Here is a 21515-nt window from a genome sequence, read left to right on the forward strand (position 1 = left end):
CTGGTCTATACCAAAGAAATATGCATTTTAATAAAATAAAAACTTAAAAGTAGGCCTATTATAGTTAGCCCTGAAAGTCATATTATTTGCCTATGGTTTTATACAAATAATCCAAAATCATTATGCATGCCAGGATGAGAGCTTAGCAATGCACAGCAGTTCACCTGTAGTATTACCTTTCGTTCTGATCTCATTTCTTCCTCTGGTTTTTCTTCTCTATCCGCTTTATGCTCATTATCCCTTACACGTTCTTTTCTCCTTTCTGAATCCCGTTCTCGCCTTCGCTCCTTATCCTGTTCACGCGTTCTTGTCCTCTCATCCCTGTTGCGGTCACCACGTTCTTTGTCTCTTTCACGACTGCGATCTTCAGGATCTCCCGCTTTTTCCAGGTTTCGCTCCGTCTCATGTTCTCTCCCTCTGTCTCTTACTTTTTCTTTATCTCTTGTTCGGTCCCTCTCTTTTCCATGGCTCCCTTCACTTCGTCTTTCTCTGTCCCTAACTTTCTCTTTATTTCTGTCAGTTTCTGACCGGGGTTCTTTTACTCTGTTTTTCTCTCTATCGTTTTTCTCTCCTCGCAATCCATCTTTCTCCGTCTCTCCCACTCTTTCCCGTTCCTTCTTTTTTTCTCTCTCAGAATGTTTTCTTTCCTCATCTTTCATTTGTCTGTCTTTTCTGTCTCTACTTCCACTTCTTTCCCTGATTTCAGACTCCCTCCTGTCCTAAACCCCCCCCAAAAAAAAGACAGCATTAGCTTTCATCAGTCAACATTTATGATAAAAAAAACAAAAAAAAAAAAAAAACAAACACACATCAAAAGGAGTTTAAAAAGTTCAATAAATTCATAACTTACACTTGTGTTCTATCAATTAGGCCCCTTTCACACTGACGTCCCGTTCAGGCCCACCTGTCAGTTTTTCAGGCGGACCTGAACGGGTGCTCCATAGAGCTCTATGGAGCGTCGGATGTCAGCGGTGACATGTCCGCTGACATCCGACCCGCTCCGATCCGAAAAAGTGTAACGGAGGAAAAAGCTTTAGGGTTTTGTTAGAATCACTGCTGTGACTGATATTCCAATGTTACAATAAGGCTGGATTCACACCTATGCATTTTTAGTGCTTTTTGCAGATTTGCACTGCAGTCCATTTAACATGGTTTCCTATGGAACACGTTCTGTAGTGCAAATCTGCAAAAAGCACTAAAAATGCATAGATGTGAATCCAGCCTAAGAAGGGTTGGGTGGGGGTTGGGACTTTAAATGCGGTGTGTGGGATCACACAGCTCCATCCCTATCTATATGCAAGAAAAACAGGGTTTGGGACTTTAAATGAGGTAGATCTAGCATGGCTAAAGATGAGTCAATGTAACAAGACATGTTTTATTTATTAAAAAAACATGACATGGCAGGATGAGTACATACATAGTAAGCAAGCATAACAATCACATATTATTGACCAGATATCCATAAAAACAATCATAGAAACTTGGAGATGACATATTGAGGTATTGGACAATTGTCAATAGTAAAGAATCGCTTAAAAAGCAGCATTGTCAGGTAGCTTGGGAGAGGATGAAATAAAACCATCTAAAAAGAAAATGGCGCATCAAAACTGGCCCGACGCACATTTCATGGTTTCCTACCACATCAGGGGCGAGTGTACCAATGTCTGTAAAAAAGCATATATAAACGATATGGTCCAACGTTACACGAGGGAGACTATATATGTAAAGGATGGGAGAAAAACTCATGACGCATTGGCGCCACGCTTCCCTGCGCCATGCACACGGTGCCCTCTCTGGGCAGCCTGTTGCTGGCGTAAGTGGGAATAAAATCATGGCCAGCACATGGGGAGATGTGTCTAAATGTAATGGGCGACTTTGATCGCTCCAGCAGGGGGGCTTTTCCCCCCTTTTCTTGCAGTGCCAGCGTAACGCTGGGAGGAGCCCATGTGGTCATGCTGAGCACATAAGGATCCCCATTTCACTCTGCTAGCTCTCTTGGTAGCACCTCCAGCAGCATACTGCACAGATCTGTGGATCATGGTTCTTGGTCACAGCTTTAGGTAATCACCTGGCTGGGCTTTCTGCCTATGCTTTTCAGTGTTTGATTGAAGACAGCATTTTGCTATCCTTCATAATTTTTTCTCTATCCTTATCGTTTATGTTTTTCACAGACATTGGTGCACTCGCCCCTGATGATGTGGTAGGAAACCCCGAAACATGCGCTGGGCCAATTTTGATGCACCATTTTCTTTTTAGATGGTTTTATTTCATCCACTACCCACCATACTGCTTTTTACGCAATTTTTTTACTATGGACAATTGTCCGATACCTCAATATGTCAACTCCAAGTTTCTATGATTGTTTTTTTATGAATATCTGGACAAAAATATGTGATTGTTATGCTTATTTACTATGTTTGTACTCATCTTGCCATGTCATGTTTTTTAATAAATAAAACATGTCTTGTTACATTGACTCCTCTTTTAGCCATGCTAGATCTACCTCATTTAAAGTCCCAAACCCTCTTTTTCTTGGATATTACAATGCTAAAAATAACCAATCAAAACTTGTTTCTGATTCTCAAACCATAAAGCAAAATGCAAATAACAAGGCAAAATGTCTTCCATTAGTTTTGAATAGAATAGAGTAGAATAGAACTTTTAAGTTTTTACTGCTGCATGTCCCCCCTAGGAAGATGGGGGTGGAGAAATAATCACAAATGTTCAGATGACATCTAGGATGGGCACCCCCCTCCTACTTCAGGTTTTAACCCTTCCATACTATCGAAAACAAAAATAATTCTGGCTACACTTCAAATAAAACCCCTCAAACCCACTCCCTGTTGTATTCTGGGCAATCTATGGTACCTTTACCCTTTACCCACCACACCTACCCTTGACACAATTCCTTTAAAATCCTGTGTTCTTCTGTGTATGAGAGTAAAGATATATTCTTCCAAACCCTCCCCTTACTTGCAAGCATTGGGAGCCAAACTGCCAATCACACTTGGTGCCTACCCAGTCAGTAAGACACTGACCTGGAAAAACAGATCTTGGATCTCACCAGCTTGTTTGTATAAAGTCAATAAGCAGTGAAGTGAGAGTGACAGTTCCGTTGTCTGCATCTTAGAACATATCAGCAATTGCAGCTCCATTATTTATTTTCTGTTAGGTTCCCATGGATGTGTATACACTATATGTAGTGTATATACACTATAAGCTAGCTATACTAGCCAGACTATATCCTGATACAAGGGCAACAAGTATGCATTGCCTACCTCTTTATCCCTCTGGCTCCTTCGTTCTTCATCTTTTGCTTCTCTGTTTTCCTTATCTTGAGACTTGGTGTTTGATGGAGGCTTCCCTTTAGATTCCAGTTTTTCTCCCGACAGAACCCTCTTCACAGCATCATCACTGGATAACTAGATATAAAATTAAGAATTTCATTAGGAAACCCTAGTAGGGCATTTTGTAAAAAGAGGAAAAAGAGAAAAGAAAAAAGGTGTCACCAACAAACTGTATTCTCACCCATTTTTCTCAAGCAGGTCTTTGATTTAAAGAGTTAGTAAATTGCAGGCAATTAAAAAAAAAAAAAAAAAATCCCTGCAAGGCAATGTCATAATGTGCTAGTATGCGTTGTAAAGTGCTCCAGCAATGCATTGTTACGGCTGAGATCTTCCCCCGGTCTGGCTTCCGGGTTTGTGGCCTCCGGCTACATGAGTCACCGTTTTTTCCGGCACATGCTCTGAAGGTCCGGCACTGTAAGCCAGAGCTTCAGCACGCATGCGCCGGTGATGTCATCAGCTGTAGACACTCTGAATATCCCCTAAACTGTACATGTTTAGGAGATATTCACAGTACCTACAGCTAAGCCTTATTATAGGCATGTGGTGGTACAGAGGTTACTACCACTTTAAAGCTAATAAGAGGCTGGTTGCCATGACCGATACATGCACATTTCCTTCACTTCCTTCTTGAAAACATATCAGCTAAAGTCTGGATTACGAATATGAAAACAAGCTTGTTTAATAAGACACATACTTTATTTAAACAGCATTTCCCTATGGCCTGAAGGAACTCATTCGTCTTTTCTGGTTCATGTCCCGCCACAATTCGAGCTGGCTTCACAGACAAAGGCTCTCCAGTCACCAAAACAACCACATCGATTGCTTTCTGTAAGAAGCTGATTTTGGAATCCTTCTCCTATGGGTTACAAACAAACAAACCAATAAAATTAAGTTTAAGGTCTCTTGCACACGATACTCTCCTTTTAGCATCTACTGTTTTTTTAGACGGCTTTTTTTGTATGCATTTACATGCATTTTCACACATACGCGTTCACACTTTTTCTCGCATTCTCTTTCTGCACAATATATGAGCATTAGTGCGAATTTACGCGTATTTGCATGCATGAGGCGCAAATTGCTGACCAAAACAGCAGATTTAAAAAAAAAAAAAAAAAAAAAAAAAGTAGTAGTAAACCTCAGGCATAATGTGCTAGTATGCATCACATTCACTTATGTGAAACTTACCTGCAAACAAAAACCCTCCACCAATGCGCAATCACCACTGGAGGCTGCATCCATCTTCACCCGTTTTCCTCCCAGGTCCGCGGACTCCGGCTGTGTGACTGGCAGCAGCCACATGCTGTCACTCCCGCACAAGGCTCTGAAGGAATGGCATGGGTGGCCGCTCCTTCAGAGGGCATATACAGTAAATATCTAATAAACAGTGTATGTTTAGGAGATATTTACAGTACCTATAGGAAAGCCTTTTTCTAGGCTTACCTATAAATACACTTCATCTATGTAAATTTACAACCGCTTTACTCATTCCATGCATTAAGATAAAGAAACCTTCAGTTTGCAGCAGCCCCCTTTAATACTTACCTGAGCCCCATCTTGATCCAGCGATGTGCACGAGTGCCTCTCCGGGACTCTCCCTCCTGATTGGCTGAGACACAGCAGCAGTGTCATTGGCTCCCGCTGCTGTCAAAGTCAGTTAGAAAATCAGGAGATACAGTGGGCGGGGCTGAACTGTGGCACTCAACAGAAGAAGAGGCCAGGAGCGCGGCGAGGGACCCGAGAAGAGGAGGATGTGGGCTGCTCTGTGTAAAACCATTGCACAGAGTAGGTAAGCATTACATTTTTTCTTAAAAAATTACAAATAAGTCTTTATTATCACTTAAAGCGTAATTCCACTTTTGTTGAGGAAAAAAGATTCCCCTCTGGGTAATCAATGTACATTGCAAGGATTATAACAACCTTTGTTGCAGCTTCCTACCTTTTGTTATTCTGAAGAAATTCATGTGCATTTCTGTACTGACTGGGTCTAATGGGAGTGGTTTCATAATTAACTGTCAGGTGTGCAGCTGCAGGGCACCAATGAGGAAATTTGCTGGGCCTGCATCCCTTTAGACCAGAGGTCTCAAACTGGTGGCCCTCCAGCTGTTGAAAAACTACAAGTCCCATGAGGCATTGCAAGGCTGACAGTTAAGAGCAAGACTCCCAAAGGCAATGGCATGATTGGACTTGTAGTTTCGCAACATCTGGAGGGCCACCAGTTTGAGACCCCTGCTTTAGACGTTCTCCTATTGCAAGTATCTCTCCAAAAATGACATTTTTGTTGCAGGGGATGCCTAAAATCTGACTTGTATCTTAGGCAGACTTCTGGGAAAATTGGTGAGCCAATCACACAAGCAGGAAATTATGTTTCTGGGGAGTGGTCGGTACACACTCTGTGTACAAAACAACTCCATGTAGCAATGCATTCTCAGAAAATTACAGTGTCTGCAGATTGAAAAGGAAAGGTAATTTTTAATAACATTCAATTACAATAGGATTAGTTCAGCAATTATATGTGCTACATTATTATTTTTTTTCTTTATTTGCTAATTTGTTCCCCCTGCAAAAGTGGAGTTACCCTTTAAAGTGGATGTAAACCCACCACTCACCCAGTATAAACTAATGCCACAGTATTAATGTATATACACATGCAAGCCTCATGCATGTATCCCTACCTTGTAAATGTCACCCCCTCAGCAGTAGGAGCCCTGCAAAACTCTGGAATCAGTGGGTGGGTCTCTTTACTGGAGCTCGGTGGGCAGAGTCGTGATATCACAAGATGCCCCCCCCGCCCACCTCTACACTCTCCTACTCCTGAGTTTTGAGTAACATCCAGTCAAAACTCAGGAAAGACACCACATGACTTCAGCATGCCCAATCATGCTGAGGTGTGGAGCAGACAATCCTGGGACAGCTGGAGAAGAAAGGAAGAGGGATGTGAAGCTGGAATCCTAACACTCTCTCTCCAATGCTATGCATGAGATAAAGAAATCAGATGTCAGTCACAGCAGTGGGGTATGTGGGGATACAAACTTGTCTGTTTTTTTTTTTCTTTATCTTACGAATGCTGGCCATACACTATACCAAAAATCGTTCAAACCCATTTTCAAAAAACGAACATTCAGCCGTGAGAGCAAACGATAATGCCATCATGTAATGACCGATAAATTGTTCAATGGGCATAAATTAATCAATTTTTTGTTCGTTTTTTTACATATACTTAGTGCAAACAGTTTGGACAGGAAACACATTAACCAATCAATTTATCGTTCATTCTGCAGAAAATTTCCAAACTTGTCCTTCGTTTTTTCGGCTCAAAAAACATCCCATTAACTGGCTGAAAAACTATCAAGCTGTCTAAATGACCAGGTTTTTCATATAGTGTATGGCCAGCATTAAAAAAAAAAAAAAAAAAAGACAAAAAGGATTGCTCAGAGCTGGTTAACACTTCATGGCAAGACTGGGCACAGATGACTTGATATCCTCTACTATACCAGGTAGAAGTCTTCATTAAAACATTTTTTTTCAGGTATACATCCACTTTCAGGCCCTTTTCACATATACAGACCATTTGTCCATTTTTCATCCATCTGTAGACGGATGAAAAATGGACATCAATGCATTCCTATGAAAAAACAGATGACAACAGATGATCATCTATTTTCATTAGTTTTCATCCGTTTCTGTCAACGTTCATTTTTTGAATGGATGAAAGTCCTATTCCTCATCTGTTAAAAAATGGATCGGACAAAAACGGATGTAAGCAGACGAAGGGTCCGGTCCATTGTTGCATTGGTTGTTAGGAGCAGTCAGTCACTGTGGGGGGTTTGCGGTGGAAAAAGGCAGGAGAGCCGTATAACACAGTGAGGGGGCAGTCTGTACAGACAGGCTCCCTTACTTGCTGGCGCTGTTATTTTCGGCTTTTAAAAGTAATTGCCGGCTTTTTTTTTTCCCTTAGATTTTGGAGCTATCATTTGGGGGAGTTTAAGGCGGAAGAAAGTAGGAGAGGAGAAGAGCCGTATACACAGTGGGGGGGGGGGGGGGGGCAGTCTGTATAGACAGCCTCCCTCACTGGTTGATGCAGACTGTCATTGTCAGCTTTTAAATCTAATCATCAGGTTTTTTCTATACTTCATAGCACCGAGAATGAGCTGTCATTTGGCCTGCCACTAAATTAAACAAAAGGGGCAGGGGTCACAGGGTGATGCCACTGGGTGACTGCCCCCCCGCCCTTTGTTTAATTTAGTGGCAGACTAAGTGATCGCTACTTCTCGGCGTTATGAAGTACAGAAAAAAAAAAGCCGACAATTACATTTAAAAGCTGACAATGACAGTCAGCATGGGCAAGTGAGGGAGCCCCCTCACTGTGTATACTGCTAATCACCTGTCCTCTCCTTGCACACACTGCCACCCCCCCCCCCCCCCCCAAAAAGAGGAGGACCTGTCATGTATCTGCTATCACACAGGGGACTATTGCTCCCCTAAGTAAAAAAATAAAGAAAAATTGAGCCTCCCCATCCCCATATACACTGGCATACATACAAAAAATGCAATCGTTGGGGTGTCTAAATAAAAGAAGAAAAGCAATTGTGATACACGTTACATGTCCCTGCACATGCCAGAATGAGATCAATAATTTTAGCACCAGAGCTCATGGGTAACGCTAAACTGATGACCTGTAGGGGCTTTTAAAGCATCACCTACGTAAAATATAGGATATTGACGTTTTATCACTGTTTCACAAGTACACGCAATTTTAATGCTTGACATATTGGGTATCTATTTACTTGGTGCAACTTCATCTTTTTTTTTTTTTTTTTTTTTTTGTAAAAGGGTCAACTATTGCATTTGTGTGCCCTAAAATTAACTTAAGTGTTTTTTTTGTTGTTGTTTTTTTTCACAGAAATTTAGCATTTTATAAACCGTTGTGCTAATATCATGCAACATAAAAATTTGGAACTACCCCAAATTTATTTTCTAGTCTGTATCGGTTTTCAGAAAATATATAATGGTTGGGGGTTTTAAGTAATCTTCAGGACTAAAATTATTTTATAATCAAGTAAACCAAAAATTTGACTAGTAGTTAAAGAGGGGTTACTTCCTCTTTGATTCCCTGCAAGGGTAAAGCATAATGGACTACTATGCATCGCATAGTAGTCCATTATGTGTCACTTACCTGACACAGGATCCAGCGAAGTCACCGCTGTCCCCTTGTGTACGGAGCCTCCATCTTCTCGGTGGGTCTCGCTGCTCCGGCGCTGTCATTCGACGAAGCCACGATGGCGTCACTCCTGCGCATGCGCACGGGAGCCGCCACTCGTGGCATATCACCGTTGACAGCGGCGCCCTCAGTGTGCCTGCGTGCTGCTGTCTACGGCGCATACGCCGTAGACAGAGGTGCCTGTGTTTTGCCAAATATATCCTGAACCGTGTAGGTTTGGGAGATATTTCTTGGACCTACAGGTAAGCCTTAATCTAGGCTTATCTGTAGGTCAAAGTGGTTTGTAAGGGTTTACAACCACTTTAAGTGGATGTGAAAAACTGATGGAAAAACAGATTTGTTTTTTTCTTTGAAAAAACATGACTGAAAGGATGAAACAAACATAAGGCATATGTGAAAGAGGCCTTAAACATTTTTTGTGATATTTATAAAACAATATATCTCCATTATCTATTTAAAGCATAGAGATGTTCAGGAGAAGGGAGGATATTGGACAAAACAAATAAATTATCTAACAAAATTTACTGAAGCTGTAGAAATGTACAAACCAGTATACAAAAGCAAACTATATAGAGAAAAGCAGGAAAAGGATGGAATGTCTGCCACAAGTTTATGGGCCTAACTACCTCCCACTAATATTGAGTCATTGTAGCATGCCCTTGTGTTCATTTGTAACTGGGCAACAATAGTGAAGTTTATATGGAGGTTGCCATGTAAGTGATAGCTTGTGAATGTGCCACGTTCTCAAATAGGAAATAAACTAATCAGCGATAGTGCTTTATATCATACATTTAACCACTTCAATACAGGGCACCCTTCCTGCCCAGACCAATTTTAAGCTTTCAGTGCGCTTGCCCTTTGAATGGCAATTACTCAGTCATGCAACACTGTACCCAAAACAACATTTTTATAATTTTGCAACATAGTGAAAAAAGTGTGAAAATGTAAAAAAAAATAAAAAAATTTTTTTTTTTTTTTTAGTTTCTATAATAAAATTTTGCAAATAAGTAATTTTTTTCATAAATTTATACTGCTACATATCTTTGGTAAAAATAACCCAGATAAGTGTGCATTACTTGGGCTGTGTGAAAGTTATATAGTGTACAAGCTATGGTGCAAATTATTGAAAATTTATCACACCTCACACCATGGCCCATCTCATCTCTTGAGGCCCTGAAATGTCAGGAAAGTACAAATACCCCCTAAATGACCCCTTTTTGGAAAGTAGGCAGTCTAAGGCATTTAGTAAGAGGCATGGTGAGTTTTTTGAAGTTGTAATTTTTTTTCCACAATTCTTGGGAAAATTAAGAAATTACTTTTTTTTTTTTTACAAAAAAAATAAATAAAATAAAATGTATCAATAACTTATATAACAAGTTATTTCTCACACACAGCATACACATACTTTCAATTACACCCCAAAATACATTCAGCTACCGGTCTCGAGAATGGCAATACCACATGTGTGGGACTTTTTCACAGGTCCAACATGCAGGGAGCACCATCAGGTGTTCTAGGAGTATAAATTGCACATAAAATTTCCTAATGAGCTATCACACTTTTGAAGGCCCTGGAGCACCAGGACAATTGAATTACCCTCAAAATGACCCAATTTTGGAAAGCAAACAGACCAACGTATATTCTATGAGGCATAATGAGCCTTTTGAACAGTTCATTTTTTTCCACAAGTCTTCAAAAAACGTGGAAAGAAAATGAAAACTTTTTTCTTTTTTGTACACAAAGTTGTCCATTTATAAGATATTTCTAACACACAGAAAGTACATAGCAAAAAAAACACCCCAAAATACACTCTGCTATTCCTCCCGAGTATGGTGATACCACATGTGAGACTTTCACAGCCTGGCCACATAGAGAGATCCACCATTGAAGTAGTACCTTCAGGAGCATAAATTACATATATAATTTCATTCACACTTTTGAAGGTCCTGGAGCACCAGGACAGTGGAATTACCTACAAAATGACTCAATTTTGGAAAGCAAACACCCAACATATATTCTATGAGGCATGGGCTGCAGATGGGTACTCAGATGGGGTGGTGACAGGTACTTTGATGGGCTGGTGATAGGTCCTCTTTATTTGGGGGGGGGGCAATCAGTGTATTTGGTATATACTGTAGGCGGTAACGAGCTGTTAGCGCAATCTCCTCCTCACACACAATCGGTGTGTGAGGAGGAGAGCCCGGTAACAGCTTGTTACCGCGGTTTGTTGACATTCTGTGATCGGTTGTAAGTGGACACAGCCGGTCATGTGTTAAAGAGACAATTTCATTGGCTCTTTACTGCGATCGGGGGTGGGCTCTGTCAGTGTGGCAAGCCTTGTCCCCTAACGCCGCTCTGAGTGCCTCTAGGGGCACGCACAAGCGCCATGCATGTGGACAATGCATGTGACCAGCTGTGATTTGACACAGCCAGTCAAGTGGTAAAGAGCCAATAAAAATTGACACTGATATGGGATGGGCTGTGTCCCGAGGGACACGCCTCAACCCAAGATCACCACACTGAGCCACCACAGGAGCGGTGAGAAGCCCAGGATGTCATAGGACGCCCACCCGGAGGGACAGAGTGTTCCTGCGGATGTCATATGACAATGGCCTGGTATGGAAGTGGTTAAGCAGGTCAGGGCTCAAGATAAATAAAAAGCTTGTAACTTCTCATAGTGTGGATTTATCCATTTTCTGCTTGCTTAGAATTACTAATACTGTACCTACTGATGACCTTTATGCTGGCCATACACTAAACGAAAAATGGACCAAAATGGGCTAAAAACGAACATTCAGCCATGACAGAAAACTATAGTGCCATCACGTAATGACCGATAAATCGTTCAGTGGACATAGATGAATTTTTTTTTTTGTTTTTTTACATATACCTAGTGCAAACAGTTCGGACGAGAAACACATTAACTTTTCAATTTGTCGTTCGTTCGGCAGAAAATTTCAAAACTTGTCCTTCGTTTTTTCGGCTCAAAAACATCCCAACGATTACTGATTTTATGCCCATTAACTGGCCGATAAAACAACAAACTGGCCAATTTCGGATGATTTTTCATATAGTGTATGGCCAGCATAACCGTGGGACCAGAGAAAGGAAAAAAAAAAAAAAACAGGAAATAAGGGAGACCAAAGCGGAATGTGAAGTTCGACAATGCTCTGTTCCACTGTAAATAATGGATTCATAAAAATTGTATAACCAAAATTGTTGTTAGTGAATGTACTTTACATTGCACAGTTTTAACCCTTTTGCAGCCGCTAGCGGGGATTAAAAGCCACCCCCCCCCCCCCAGCGGCCGAATAGCTACGGTAAATCGGTGCTAAAAATAGCAGCGCTTTACCACCGACGCCCCCAATGCCCCAGTGCAAAAGCACTCTTAGGCTGGCCACAATAAAAGGCTAATTTTGCTCAGTGTATTTAGTATGGGGACGCTTTGCTACAGTGCAGTAAAGGGCATCTCTCTCAACTGTCCACTGGGGCTGCGGTTGAAGAAAACATTCTTGTTGAATATAGCCAAGATCAGGGGATCCTCGGCAGCACTGAAAATAACCTAAATACTATTAACAAGGTACAAACATTGTCTGTATTAGTGGAAACGAGTTAACCAGAAGGAGGAAATTGGCAAAGTTCACTGCATATTTTATATATTACATACACAGTATACACACCCACAAATACATACAAGACACTTAACATATTGTATTCATAATTATTTGTTTTAAGACCATATTTCACTATTGAACCAAAAATAATGAATACATACCTTTACATTCTCCGATTTCAGTTCTGACTCTGTGTATAGTCCCTTGAAAAACCCAGCAGTTCTGATAACCTGAGACACCAGATTTGCCATTAATGTCAAGTTAACAAAGCAACAATGCACAATAACAAAGCAATTACTATGATTTAGCATTATAGCCTTCATTATTTTCACTACACTTAAAGCGGGAGTTCCGTCGTTTTTTTTTTTTTAAAAGCCAGCAGCTACAAATACTGCAGCTGCTGACTTTTAAAATAAGGACACTTACCCGCCCAGCGTGCCCGCGATGTCGGCACCCGAAGCCGATCTCTCGTTCATCTCTCGGGTGCTGCCACCACCATCTTGGGTATGGGAATCAGGAAGTGGAGCCTTGCGGCTTCATTTCCAGGTTCCCTACTGCGCAATAAGGATGGTCCCCGCTGTCTCTGGGATCCGTGTGTGTTTCCCAGCAGACAGCGGGGGACCCGCGGGAAGTGGCGTAAATATCCGCAGATTCTGCTGATATCTATACCGGAAGTGGGTGCAGATACCTGTACTGTACAGGTATCTGCACCCCCTCCCCCCTGAAAGGTGCCAATTGTGGCGCCGGAGGGGGGAGGGTTCCAATGAGCGGAAGTTCCACTTTAGGGTGGAGCTCCGCTTTAAAGTATAACTATAGGCAAAACTTTTTCTTTAGTTTTGGATAGAGTGCAGAAAGATTAGAACACTTGTCAGTGTTTATTGCTGTCTCTGCCCCCCTTAAGGAGATTCACCCTCTCTATTTGTCCGGTTTACCATTATCCTCCACTGATGGCGTCTGTTGCAACAAAACGTGAGTCAGGTGCCCACTGGGGCATAAGATGAATTGTACATGGAGAATGCGTGTTTAAGTCTTTGGAATTGTAAGTTACATTTTAATAAATAGTTTTTCCCCAACTTTGGATATTGCGCAATGAGTATTTCTTAATTTGGTTGCCATGCTCCCCTCTCAATTATAAACATCAGAGGGCAGCTGTAAATGCAGAGAGATAACCCATACCCAGAGTGAAGAGTGAGCTGAGGCGATTATAGACCTGAATAGGATCTATCTTTTTGGTGAGAAGCTGATTTTGCTCATCTTGGTGGTGATTACTTGCAATAATAAGGAGTTTCAAGTGCATACTCTGATTATCACTTTAAGAACTCATATTGGACTGTCCTATGTCTTTTTGGCCCTTTTCTTTTTTATGTATGATGGCATTGATATGAATTGTTAATTATTGTTTACGAAATGATGGGTTATAAATTTTATTATGCATCACTATATGCACTTTATTATATGATTAATGACAGCACAACATTTTTTCTTCAAAATTTATCATGATCATTGAAAGTGAAAGTAAAGTTCCCGGACCTAGTCAGGTACTATCAGGCTGCCCAACTCCACGCGGTCGCTTCTTGGTTTACCCAGAGGCCTTACAACCGCTGGTCGGAAATTGAATCCCGGTGGTTGGCCCCTATACACCCTAACAGTATGCTCTGGAGTGCGGCGGCATTGGTTCCCCAGTCCCAACCGTTGGGCCCCATGTCCCATCTGCAGAACCTATGGCGTAGGTCCTCCAAGGCGTTTGGCCTGACCTCGGATAAATCGCTCCTGACCTCTTTTATATGCAACCCTCAAGTGCCAGATAGCCTATCCCGCCAGATGCAACACCCTTGGTCCTCCCGGAACCTCTTCCATCTGAGATCTCTGGTGGACCCCAGATCTAGGAGACTACTGTCTTACACTGAACTCCAATCTCGGTTTGACCTCCCCCGGCAGAGCTTCTATAGTTATTTACAAATCCGTCACTTTGCCCAGACCATCTCATCAAATCTCCGTTTCTCTCCGCCTACCTCATTTGAAATTGTTGTTTCAGCAGGTACGGCACAGAGAGGGATGATCTCAGATATTTATAAAATACTTAACGCCTTTCCTATGGGTCTTAAAGGCAAACATGCATATATGCTTAAATGGGAGGAAGCTCTGGGTGAAGTGTTCACGGAGGAGCAATGGCGGGTGATTTGGTCACAGGCATCCAAGAGCTTTGGTCACAGGCATTCTCCCGTTACGCTCTACCGGGAGAATACATACAAAATTTTGTTCTTCTGGTACATGACCCCGGATGTCCTACACGCTATTTACCCTTCTACAACAGACCGGTGCTGGCGTTGTGTGGAGCATAAGGGCACCCTCTTGCACATATACTGGCAATGCCCCCGCATAGTCCCCTTCTGGACAGAAGTCCGTACTCTCCTGGCCAGTGTCCTGGACCAACCCCTGGACTTGAACCCCAAGCACTTTTTACTGGGAGTCCCTTTCCCCAAACTGTCCAGATCCCTACAGAAACTATCCCGACATATCCTGACCGCAGCGCGGTGTCTAGTTGCACTTCATTGGAAAAGGACGCACCCCCCTACTCCGGACGCATTATACGCTCGAATTAGAGACGTGGAGCTTATGGAGAGGATGACCGCCAGGATACAGGACCGGCTGGAAGCGCACAACGTGGTTTGGAACCCCTGGAATCTTAAGGGCGATCGACCCTGACAGGCAAGCGGAATATTTCAGATAACTACCCACCTCTATTCCCTCCTTTTCCTCCCTACCTTTCTTTCTATCCTTTTTGGTATCCCCCTCTTTTCACCCCCTCTTCCCCCCTTTTTTTTTTTCCCTTTTTTCTCCTCTCTTATTTCCATCTTTCTTCCAAACCCCCCCTTGGGAGGGTGTTTGAATGGGTTAATTTGTAGTACAAGTATCTCACACTTTTAGTTGATACCTGTATCCTCGGAATGCCACTCTTTACTGGCTGTAGAGTTTTGAGGACTAGTTTACTATTGGTTGGACTTTATCCCTGACTTACATATGTAGCAGAACATACTGCCTGTGGATAGCTCTGCCTGGCCTGGTTTGTACCTACTCCAAGTGGCTATATTCCGCAGGCCGATAAGCTCTTATTGTATGTTCCCCTTTTTTCTCCTTTGGCTCCGCCACTGCTGCATTGAAGTGAATGATATGTAATGTTTCATCTTATAATAATAAAAAAAAAGTTATTTGAAAGTGAAAGTAAAATAAATTCCCAAATTCTGGGTTATCCCTGGAAAAGTAATAGAGGGAAAATCTTCCGGGGACACTGGTTCTGGCGACCTGGGGGTCCCCAAGAAATCCCCTGCTTGGCTATGGGACAGGAAGTGAAGGGAAATCTCTGCAATAGGACACAGAAGGCAAAAAATAACCTAACCAAAATGAATTAAAAAAAAAAAAAAAAAAAAAGTAAGTTTTTCCTATCGTTCTACTTTAATGTATCCTTAAACCCAGACTATGACAAACTCTCATTACGTGCAATATAACAGAATGTTCATACACACAAAGATACTAAAGCATTTGTTTTGTGTAGAGTGAAATATATCTGCTTGATCCTGCAATCAGCTGTCCCTCCCCACTGCAGGTTGTGATTGCACAGATCAGCTGTTGTCATCTATGGAGCATGCTCAATCTCAGTTCCCTTCTAAGCTCTTAATTTTCGCCTTTTTTCTGATTTGTGCAATCCACGAGTATAGAGTCACGCATGTGGGTGTACGTACAGTAGTAAATGACACTCTCGTCCCTCCCTCATGTCCATTATTATTATAACACAGGATTTATATAGCGGCAACAGTTTGTGCAGTGCTTTACAACGTACAGACATTAGTTGCAACACAATTCAATATAGGAGGAAACCAGAGGGCCCTGCTCGTTGGAGATTACAATCTAGGAGGGAGGATCAAGTCATACACAAGGTAAGAACTGTGGGGGATGATCTGATGGAGAAAATAAAAGTACAGTGGTTAGGCATGGGCAGAATAGGCTTTCTCTGAAGAGGAGGTTTTTCAGGGATCGTTTAAAAGCAGAGTAGGAGATAAACGGACAGATTGGGGTAGGGAGTGTAATAGGATGGGGAAACTCAGGAAAAGTCCTGGAGGCGAGCATGGGAGGAGGCGACAAGGAAGCTAGAGAGCAGGAGGTCTTGGGAGGAACGAAGAGAATGATTAGGTTGGTATTTTGAGACTGGGCTAGAAGATAATCTGAGAAAATGACCAGTTATACTTACCGGTAACGGGTTTTCTAGGAAATCTTCCAGGACGGCACACCTGAGAGATGACTGGTCCACCTGACAGGAAACACAATCAACAAGTTCAAAAGTCCCCACCCCTCCCTCAGACCCTCAGTTATGGCAAAGGAAAAACCCCACACCAGTGTCAGAGGGAACATTCTGTGAGGAATGAACATACCACACCAACAAAACAAGGGTAGGGAAGTAGGCCTGCCGTCCTGGAAGATTTCCTAGAAAACCCGTTACCGGTAAGTGTAACTGGTCATTTTCTCCAGTCATCTTCCAGGACGGCACACCTGAGAGGATGAGCAAGAAGTTCAGGCCTACCTTAGGGCGGGACAACCGCTTGTAGGACCTTCCTGCCAAATGCCAAGTCCTGAGGAGACAACAGCTCCACTCTGTAGTGCCTCAGAAATGTCTTGTGGCTCGTCCATGTTGCTGCCCTGCAGATCTGGTCGATTGAGGCACCTGCCCTTTCTGCCCAGGAGGTCGCCAGGGACCTGGTTGAATGCGCCTTAAGGTGGGTAGGCACTGGTTTACCTGCCTGCCCATAAGCTATAGTTATGGTCTGTCTGATCCATCTCGCTATCGTTGGCTTAGAAGCTTGCAAACCCTTTCTCTTCCCTGAGAAGGTGATTAGTAAGTGACTGGATCTCCTAAAGTCTCTTACTCTCTCTAAGTACGCTAGGAGACAGCGCCTGACGTCTAAGAGATGGAACCTTTCCTCTTCCTTATTCTTAGGATTCAGGCAGAAGGACGGGAGAATAATCTCTTGTGTTCTGTGAAAACCCGAAGCTACCTTCGGCAAATAAAGGGGATCCTAATTGAGGATTATCCTATCCTCTAGGATACGCAAAAATGGCTCCTTAATCGAAAGAGCCTGTAAATCACTAACCCTTCTGGCCGTGGTAATGGCCAGAAGGAAGGCTAACTTAAATGATAATAATCAAACGGAAACCTGAGCCACCGGCTCAAAGGGCCCTCTTGTCAGGGCATCTAACACCAGGGATAAGTCCCACGGAGGGCACCTGACCGACCTGGCTGGGGTCACCCTTTCCCTGGCCAACAGAAATCTTTTCTGTGCTAGTCTCCTGTCAAAAAACACAGACAGGGCTGCTACCTGGACCTTAAGAGTGCTAACTGCCAATCCCTGGTCCACCCCCTCTTGAAGAAAATCTAGGATGGTAGGTATCATCTGGAGAGCCCCCTGCTTAGACTGTAACCAACGGGAGAAAACTTTCCAGACCTTTGCATAAATTCTCCTGGTGACTCCCTTTCTACTGAGGAGAAGAGTATCTATCGCTTTCTCCGAGCAACCCCTATCACGGAGGATTTCCCTCTCAAGAGCCATGCTGTCAGAGAGAGACGTCCCGGGGCGGGGTGAAAGACCGGACCTTGAATGAGCAGGTCTCGTTGTACCGGCAGATGCAGCGGGGGAGCTACTAAACGGTTCTGAATGGAGGGAAACCAAACCCTCTTCGGCCAACAGGGTGCCATCAACACCAGGTCTGTCCTTGACTGAGCCAACTTTTGTAGAACTCTGGGAATGAGTGCTAGTGGGGGAAAGGCATAGGCCAGACTGAAATCCCACATCTGTACAAAGGCGTCTATTCCCTCTGCTCCCTGTTCCTTGAAGAGGGAGAAAAACCTGCGGACCTTCGCATTCCTCCGGGAAGCGAATAAATCTACTTCTGGTCTGCCAAAATGTCTGCACACCAGGGCAAAGACCTCCTTGTTCAGCCCCCATTCTCCCTGAAGGATGGGTTGTCTGCTTAGGAAATCGGCCTGAAAATTGAGGGACCCCTTTAAATGTACCGCTGAGAGCGAGAGGATCCTCCCCTCCGCTTCCTCTAGGATCTCCTGAGTCAACTTCCTCAGCCTGCCTGATCTTGTCCCCCCCTGGTGGTTCAGGTAGGCAATCGTGACCAGGTTGTCCGAGAGGATCTGGACCTCTCTGCCCTGAAGCTGCTCTTGGAAGGATCTTAGCGCCTTGCCTACTGCCAGAAGTTCCCTGAAATTGGAGGACTCTCTGGCTTGGCTGCAGTTCCAGGACCCCTGGGTATACCGGTCTCCCAAGTGAGCCCCCCAACCCCAGGCGCTGGCGTCCGTGGTTAGGACCAGCGGGTCTATCTGGAACCAGGAGCGACCCCTCGACAGATTGTCTGAGTCGAGCCACCACCGTAGAGAGAGAGAGCAACCTCTTCTGTGATAGACACTCTTCTTTCCAATGCTTCTTTTCTTCCTCCCAGGAGGCAAGAAGGAAGGCTTGGAGCTGCCGAGAATGGAGTTGCGCCCAAGTCACTGCCGGTATACAAGAGGTCATGAGACCCAAGAGTCTCATGATATACCTCAGGGAGGCTACCCCCCCTTGGAGGAGGGTGATAACTGCGGCCTGGACTTTCGCTACCTTTTCTGCTGGTAAGAACACCCTCTGTGACTGCGAGTCTATCAGGTAGCCCAGGTAAAGCTTGGTCTGAGATGGAGTAAGCGAGGACTTCTCCCGGCTGACCATCCAACCCAAGGACTCCAGGGTCCTCAGCACTGTTTCCCTGTCTCTTAAGGTCTGCGTCTGATCCACCCCGTAGACCAGTAAATCGTCCAGGTAGGTAATCAAACCTATTCCCTGGAGATGTAGGTATGCCACCACCTCGGCCATTACCTTTGTGAAAACCCTTGGACTGGCTGCCAGACCAAAGGGGAGTGCCCTGAACTGCCAGTGCTCTATCTTCTGCTGCATCTGTATTGCGAAGCGTAAGTATTTCTGGTGTTCTGGAGCCATGGGTATATGCAAATATGCGTCTTTCAGGTCCAGAGTGACCATAAACACTCCTGCCTGAAGATGTCTCCTTACAGAATAGATGCTTTCCATTCTGAACCTTTTGTGTAATAAGTAACGGTTGAGACCTCTTAAATTTATTATCAACCGAAACTTGCCCGAGGGCTTCGGAACCACGAAAACATGTGAGTAAAAGCCCTGGGTCAACTGACTGACTGGTACCGGAGCAATAACGTCTTGCTCTGCCAGTTCTCGTATACTTCCCAGCAGACCCTCTGCCTTGGTAGGATCCCTGGGGAGAAAGGCGACAAGAAAATTTTGTGGAGGGGACAGCTGAAACTCTAGTCTGTACCCCTCTCTTAAGAGGCTTAAAATATATGGACTCTGCGTAACCTTCTGCCACTCGGAAAGGAAACCGCGGAGCCTTGCGCCTACCTTTACGGTGGCGTCATTTGGCTTCCTTATGGGAAGGAGCAGAACCGGAAAAAAGGATCGCACCTTTTTCCTTTCCCTTCCCGAGACCCCACTTCTTCCTCTGGTCGCTTCTCCCCTTATGCTGACCTCTTGACTGGGGGCCACGAAAAAATCTCTTGCCCTTCTCTTTTTTAGGTTTCACCGGGAATTTCTTTCCCCTCTCTGTGGACCGGGAGAGGAACTGATCCAAACCCGAGCCAAAGAGCAGGGAGCCCTCAAAGGGAATCCCACAGAGACGAGACTTGGAGGTGAAGTCCCCGTCACAGGTCTTTACCCATAGGGCCCTCCTGGCGGAGTTTAGAAGTGCCGCTGACTTAGCTGTGGTTCTGACAGTCTCCACTGCTGCATCTGCCACATATGTTACTGCTCTGCTGATTACCTCCAGCGAGTCTACAATCTCTTTAGCCTCTTTGTTACGCGAGGCGTGTTCCATTAGTCTGTCCAGCCACGCGTCTGCATTTCTGGCTACACAGGCCGAGGCTAAGGCGGGGGCCATAGCCGCCGCATTTGCCTCCCAAGCCCTCCTGAGTAGGATCTCTGACTTCTTGTCCATCTGGTCCTGAATGCTTCCTGAATCCTCAAAGGACAGATCGGACCTTTTGGACACCTGTGCTAAGGCTGCATCTAGGCGGGGAGTCTTAAAAAACCTCTCTTCCTCCTCGTCCTTGAAAGGACACCTTCTCTTCCAGGCTTTTAACCCAAGAAGCTTGCGTTCAGGCTCCTTCCATTCCCTGAGGATTATATCCTTCAGGGACTGGTGCACAGGAAAGGTTCTGGCCTGTAACCTCCCTAAGCCTCTATATACCCTATCCTGGGCCGACACCTGAGTAGAAGGCACTTGTATATCCTCTGAGGCATAGATGGCTTTTAATAAGCCTTCCATATCGTCTGTCGAGAACAAGAGACCTCCAGGTTTAGCCTCTCCCTGGCTATCCTGGTCCGAATCCTCCTCCCCAGTACTAAAATCTGGGACCTGACCTTCCTCTGCCTCAGATAGAAAAGAGACCTGGTCCTGGGAACCCGTGTAGGACGTAGATAAGTCTTCTTGTGAAAGAGGGGTATCTCTCCCAGAGGGACCCTCATCCCGACCTTTCTCCAGTGTAGCACGGAAGGCCTGAAGGGTAGCTAACATCTCTGACTGTAAGGCCCGACAATCCTTCACTACCTGAGTGGTCTCCTTGCCAGCGAGCTTAAAAATGCACCTATCGCAGAAGGGCTTGCTGTGGTCTTGTGGCAGCTTAGAGTTACAATACCCGCAGCGCCTGGACTTAGAAGTAGCCTTACCCTTGGACCTACTGGCTCACTCCTGGGCAGAATCCTGGGTCCCTAGAGACAATAAAAAAAGTCCCCATTAGCTACACATGTCCTAAAGGAGAAGGGGGGTCTCACAGAGTACCTTGCTCCTACAATAAACAGCCGAATCACTCACCCCCTGTGGCGACCTCACTGGCTGTCTGCTCGGATGCCCCTTCCATGTCCATGGCATCTTCACTGCCCCGCAGGATCGCTAAAGTGGACCGGGTGCTGTCCTGAGCGTCCCCTCCTGTTTGCTGCCAAGGTAGTGTGGTCGTGGGTCTGGATCTGCGGTCAGCCCATCTCCAGCCCTGTCCGTGCTGCCTGGGTGCTTTCCACTGCACCAGCTACAGCGTCTTGTCCCGGTGGTTGGCGCCATTTTTCAAGAAGTCCGTCGCCCGGAAGTGACGTTCGGACGGCACGACGGACTTCCGGGCATGCGCAGAGACGCTGGAACGCACGCAGTCGTATCCAGCACTATGCACCGCAGACGGAGCCTTGCTCCTACACCGACGCTGCCCGAGATCCCTAAGGCAAACAGTAC

The 21515-nt window shown here is 44.5% G+C and overlaps 1 protein-coding gene across 2 annotated transcripts in view; it reads right to left on the reverse strand.

The window, feature by feature from the left end:
- TRAF3IP1 (TRAF3 interacting protein 1) overlaps window positions 1–21515 on the reverse strand; it is an 82134-nt gene that overhangs the window by 54240 nt on the left and 6379 nt on the right. For both annotated transcript variants that reach the window (XM_077448204.1, XM_077448203.1), the window contains exons 2-5: window positions 12341–12409; window positions 4042–4203; window positions 3279–3422; window positions 177–719 (exon numbers count right to left, since the gene is read on the reverse strand). In XM_077448204.1, coding sequence (XP_077304330.1) covers window positions 177–719; window positions 3279–3422; window positions 4042–4203; window positions 12341–12409 — 918 coding nt within the window. The remainder of the gene's footprint in view (window positions 1–176; window positions 720–3278; window positions 3423–4041; window positions 4204–12340; window positions 12410–21515) is intronic.

This window comes from Lithobates pipiens, unplaced genomic scaffold (genome assembly GCF_037356315.1).
Source record: "Lithobates pipiens isolate NorthernLeopardFrog02 unplaced genomic scaffold, aLitPip1_a1.2 Scaffold_22, whole genome shotgun sequence".
In the NCBI taxonomy this organism is placed as follows: Eukaryota; Metazoa; Chordata; class Amphibia; order Anura; family Ranidae; genus Lithobates; species Lithobates pipiens.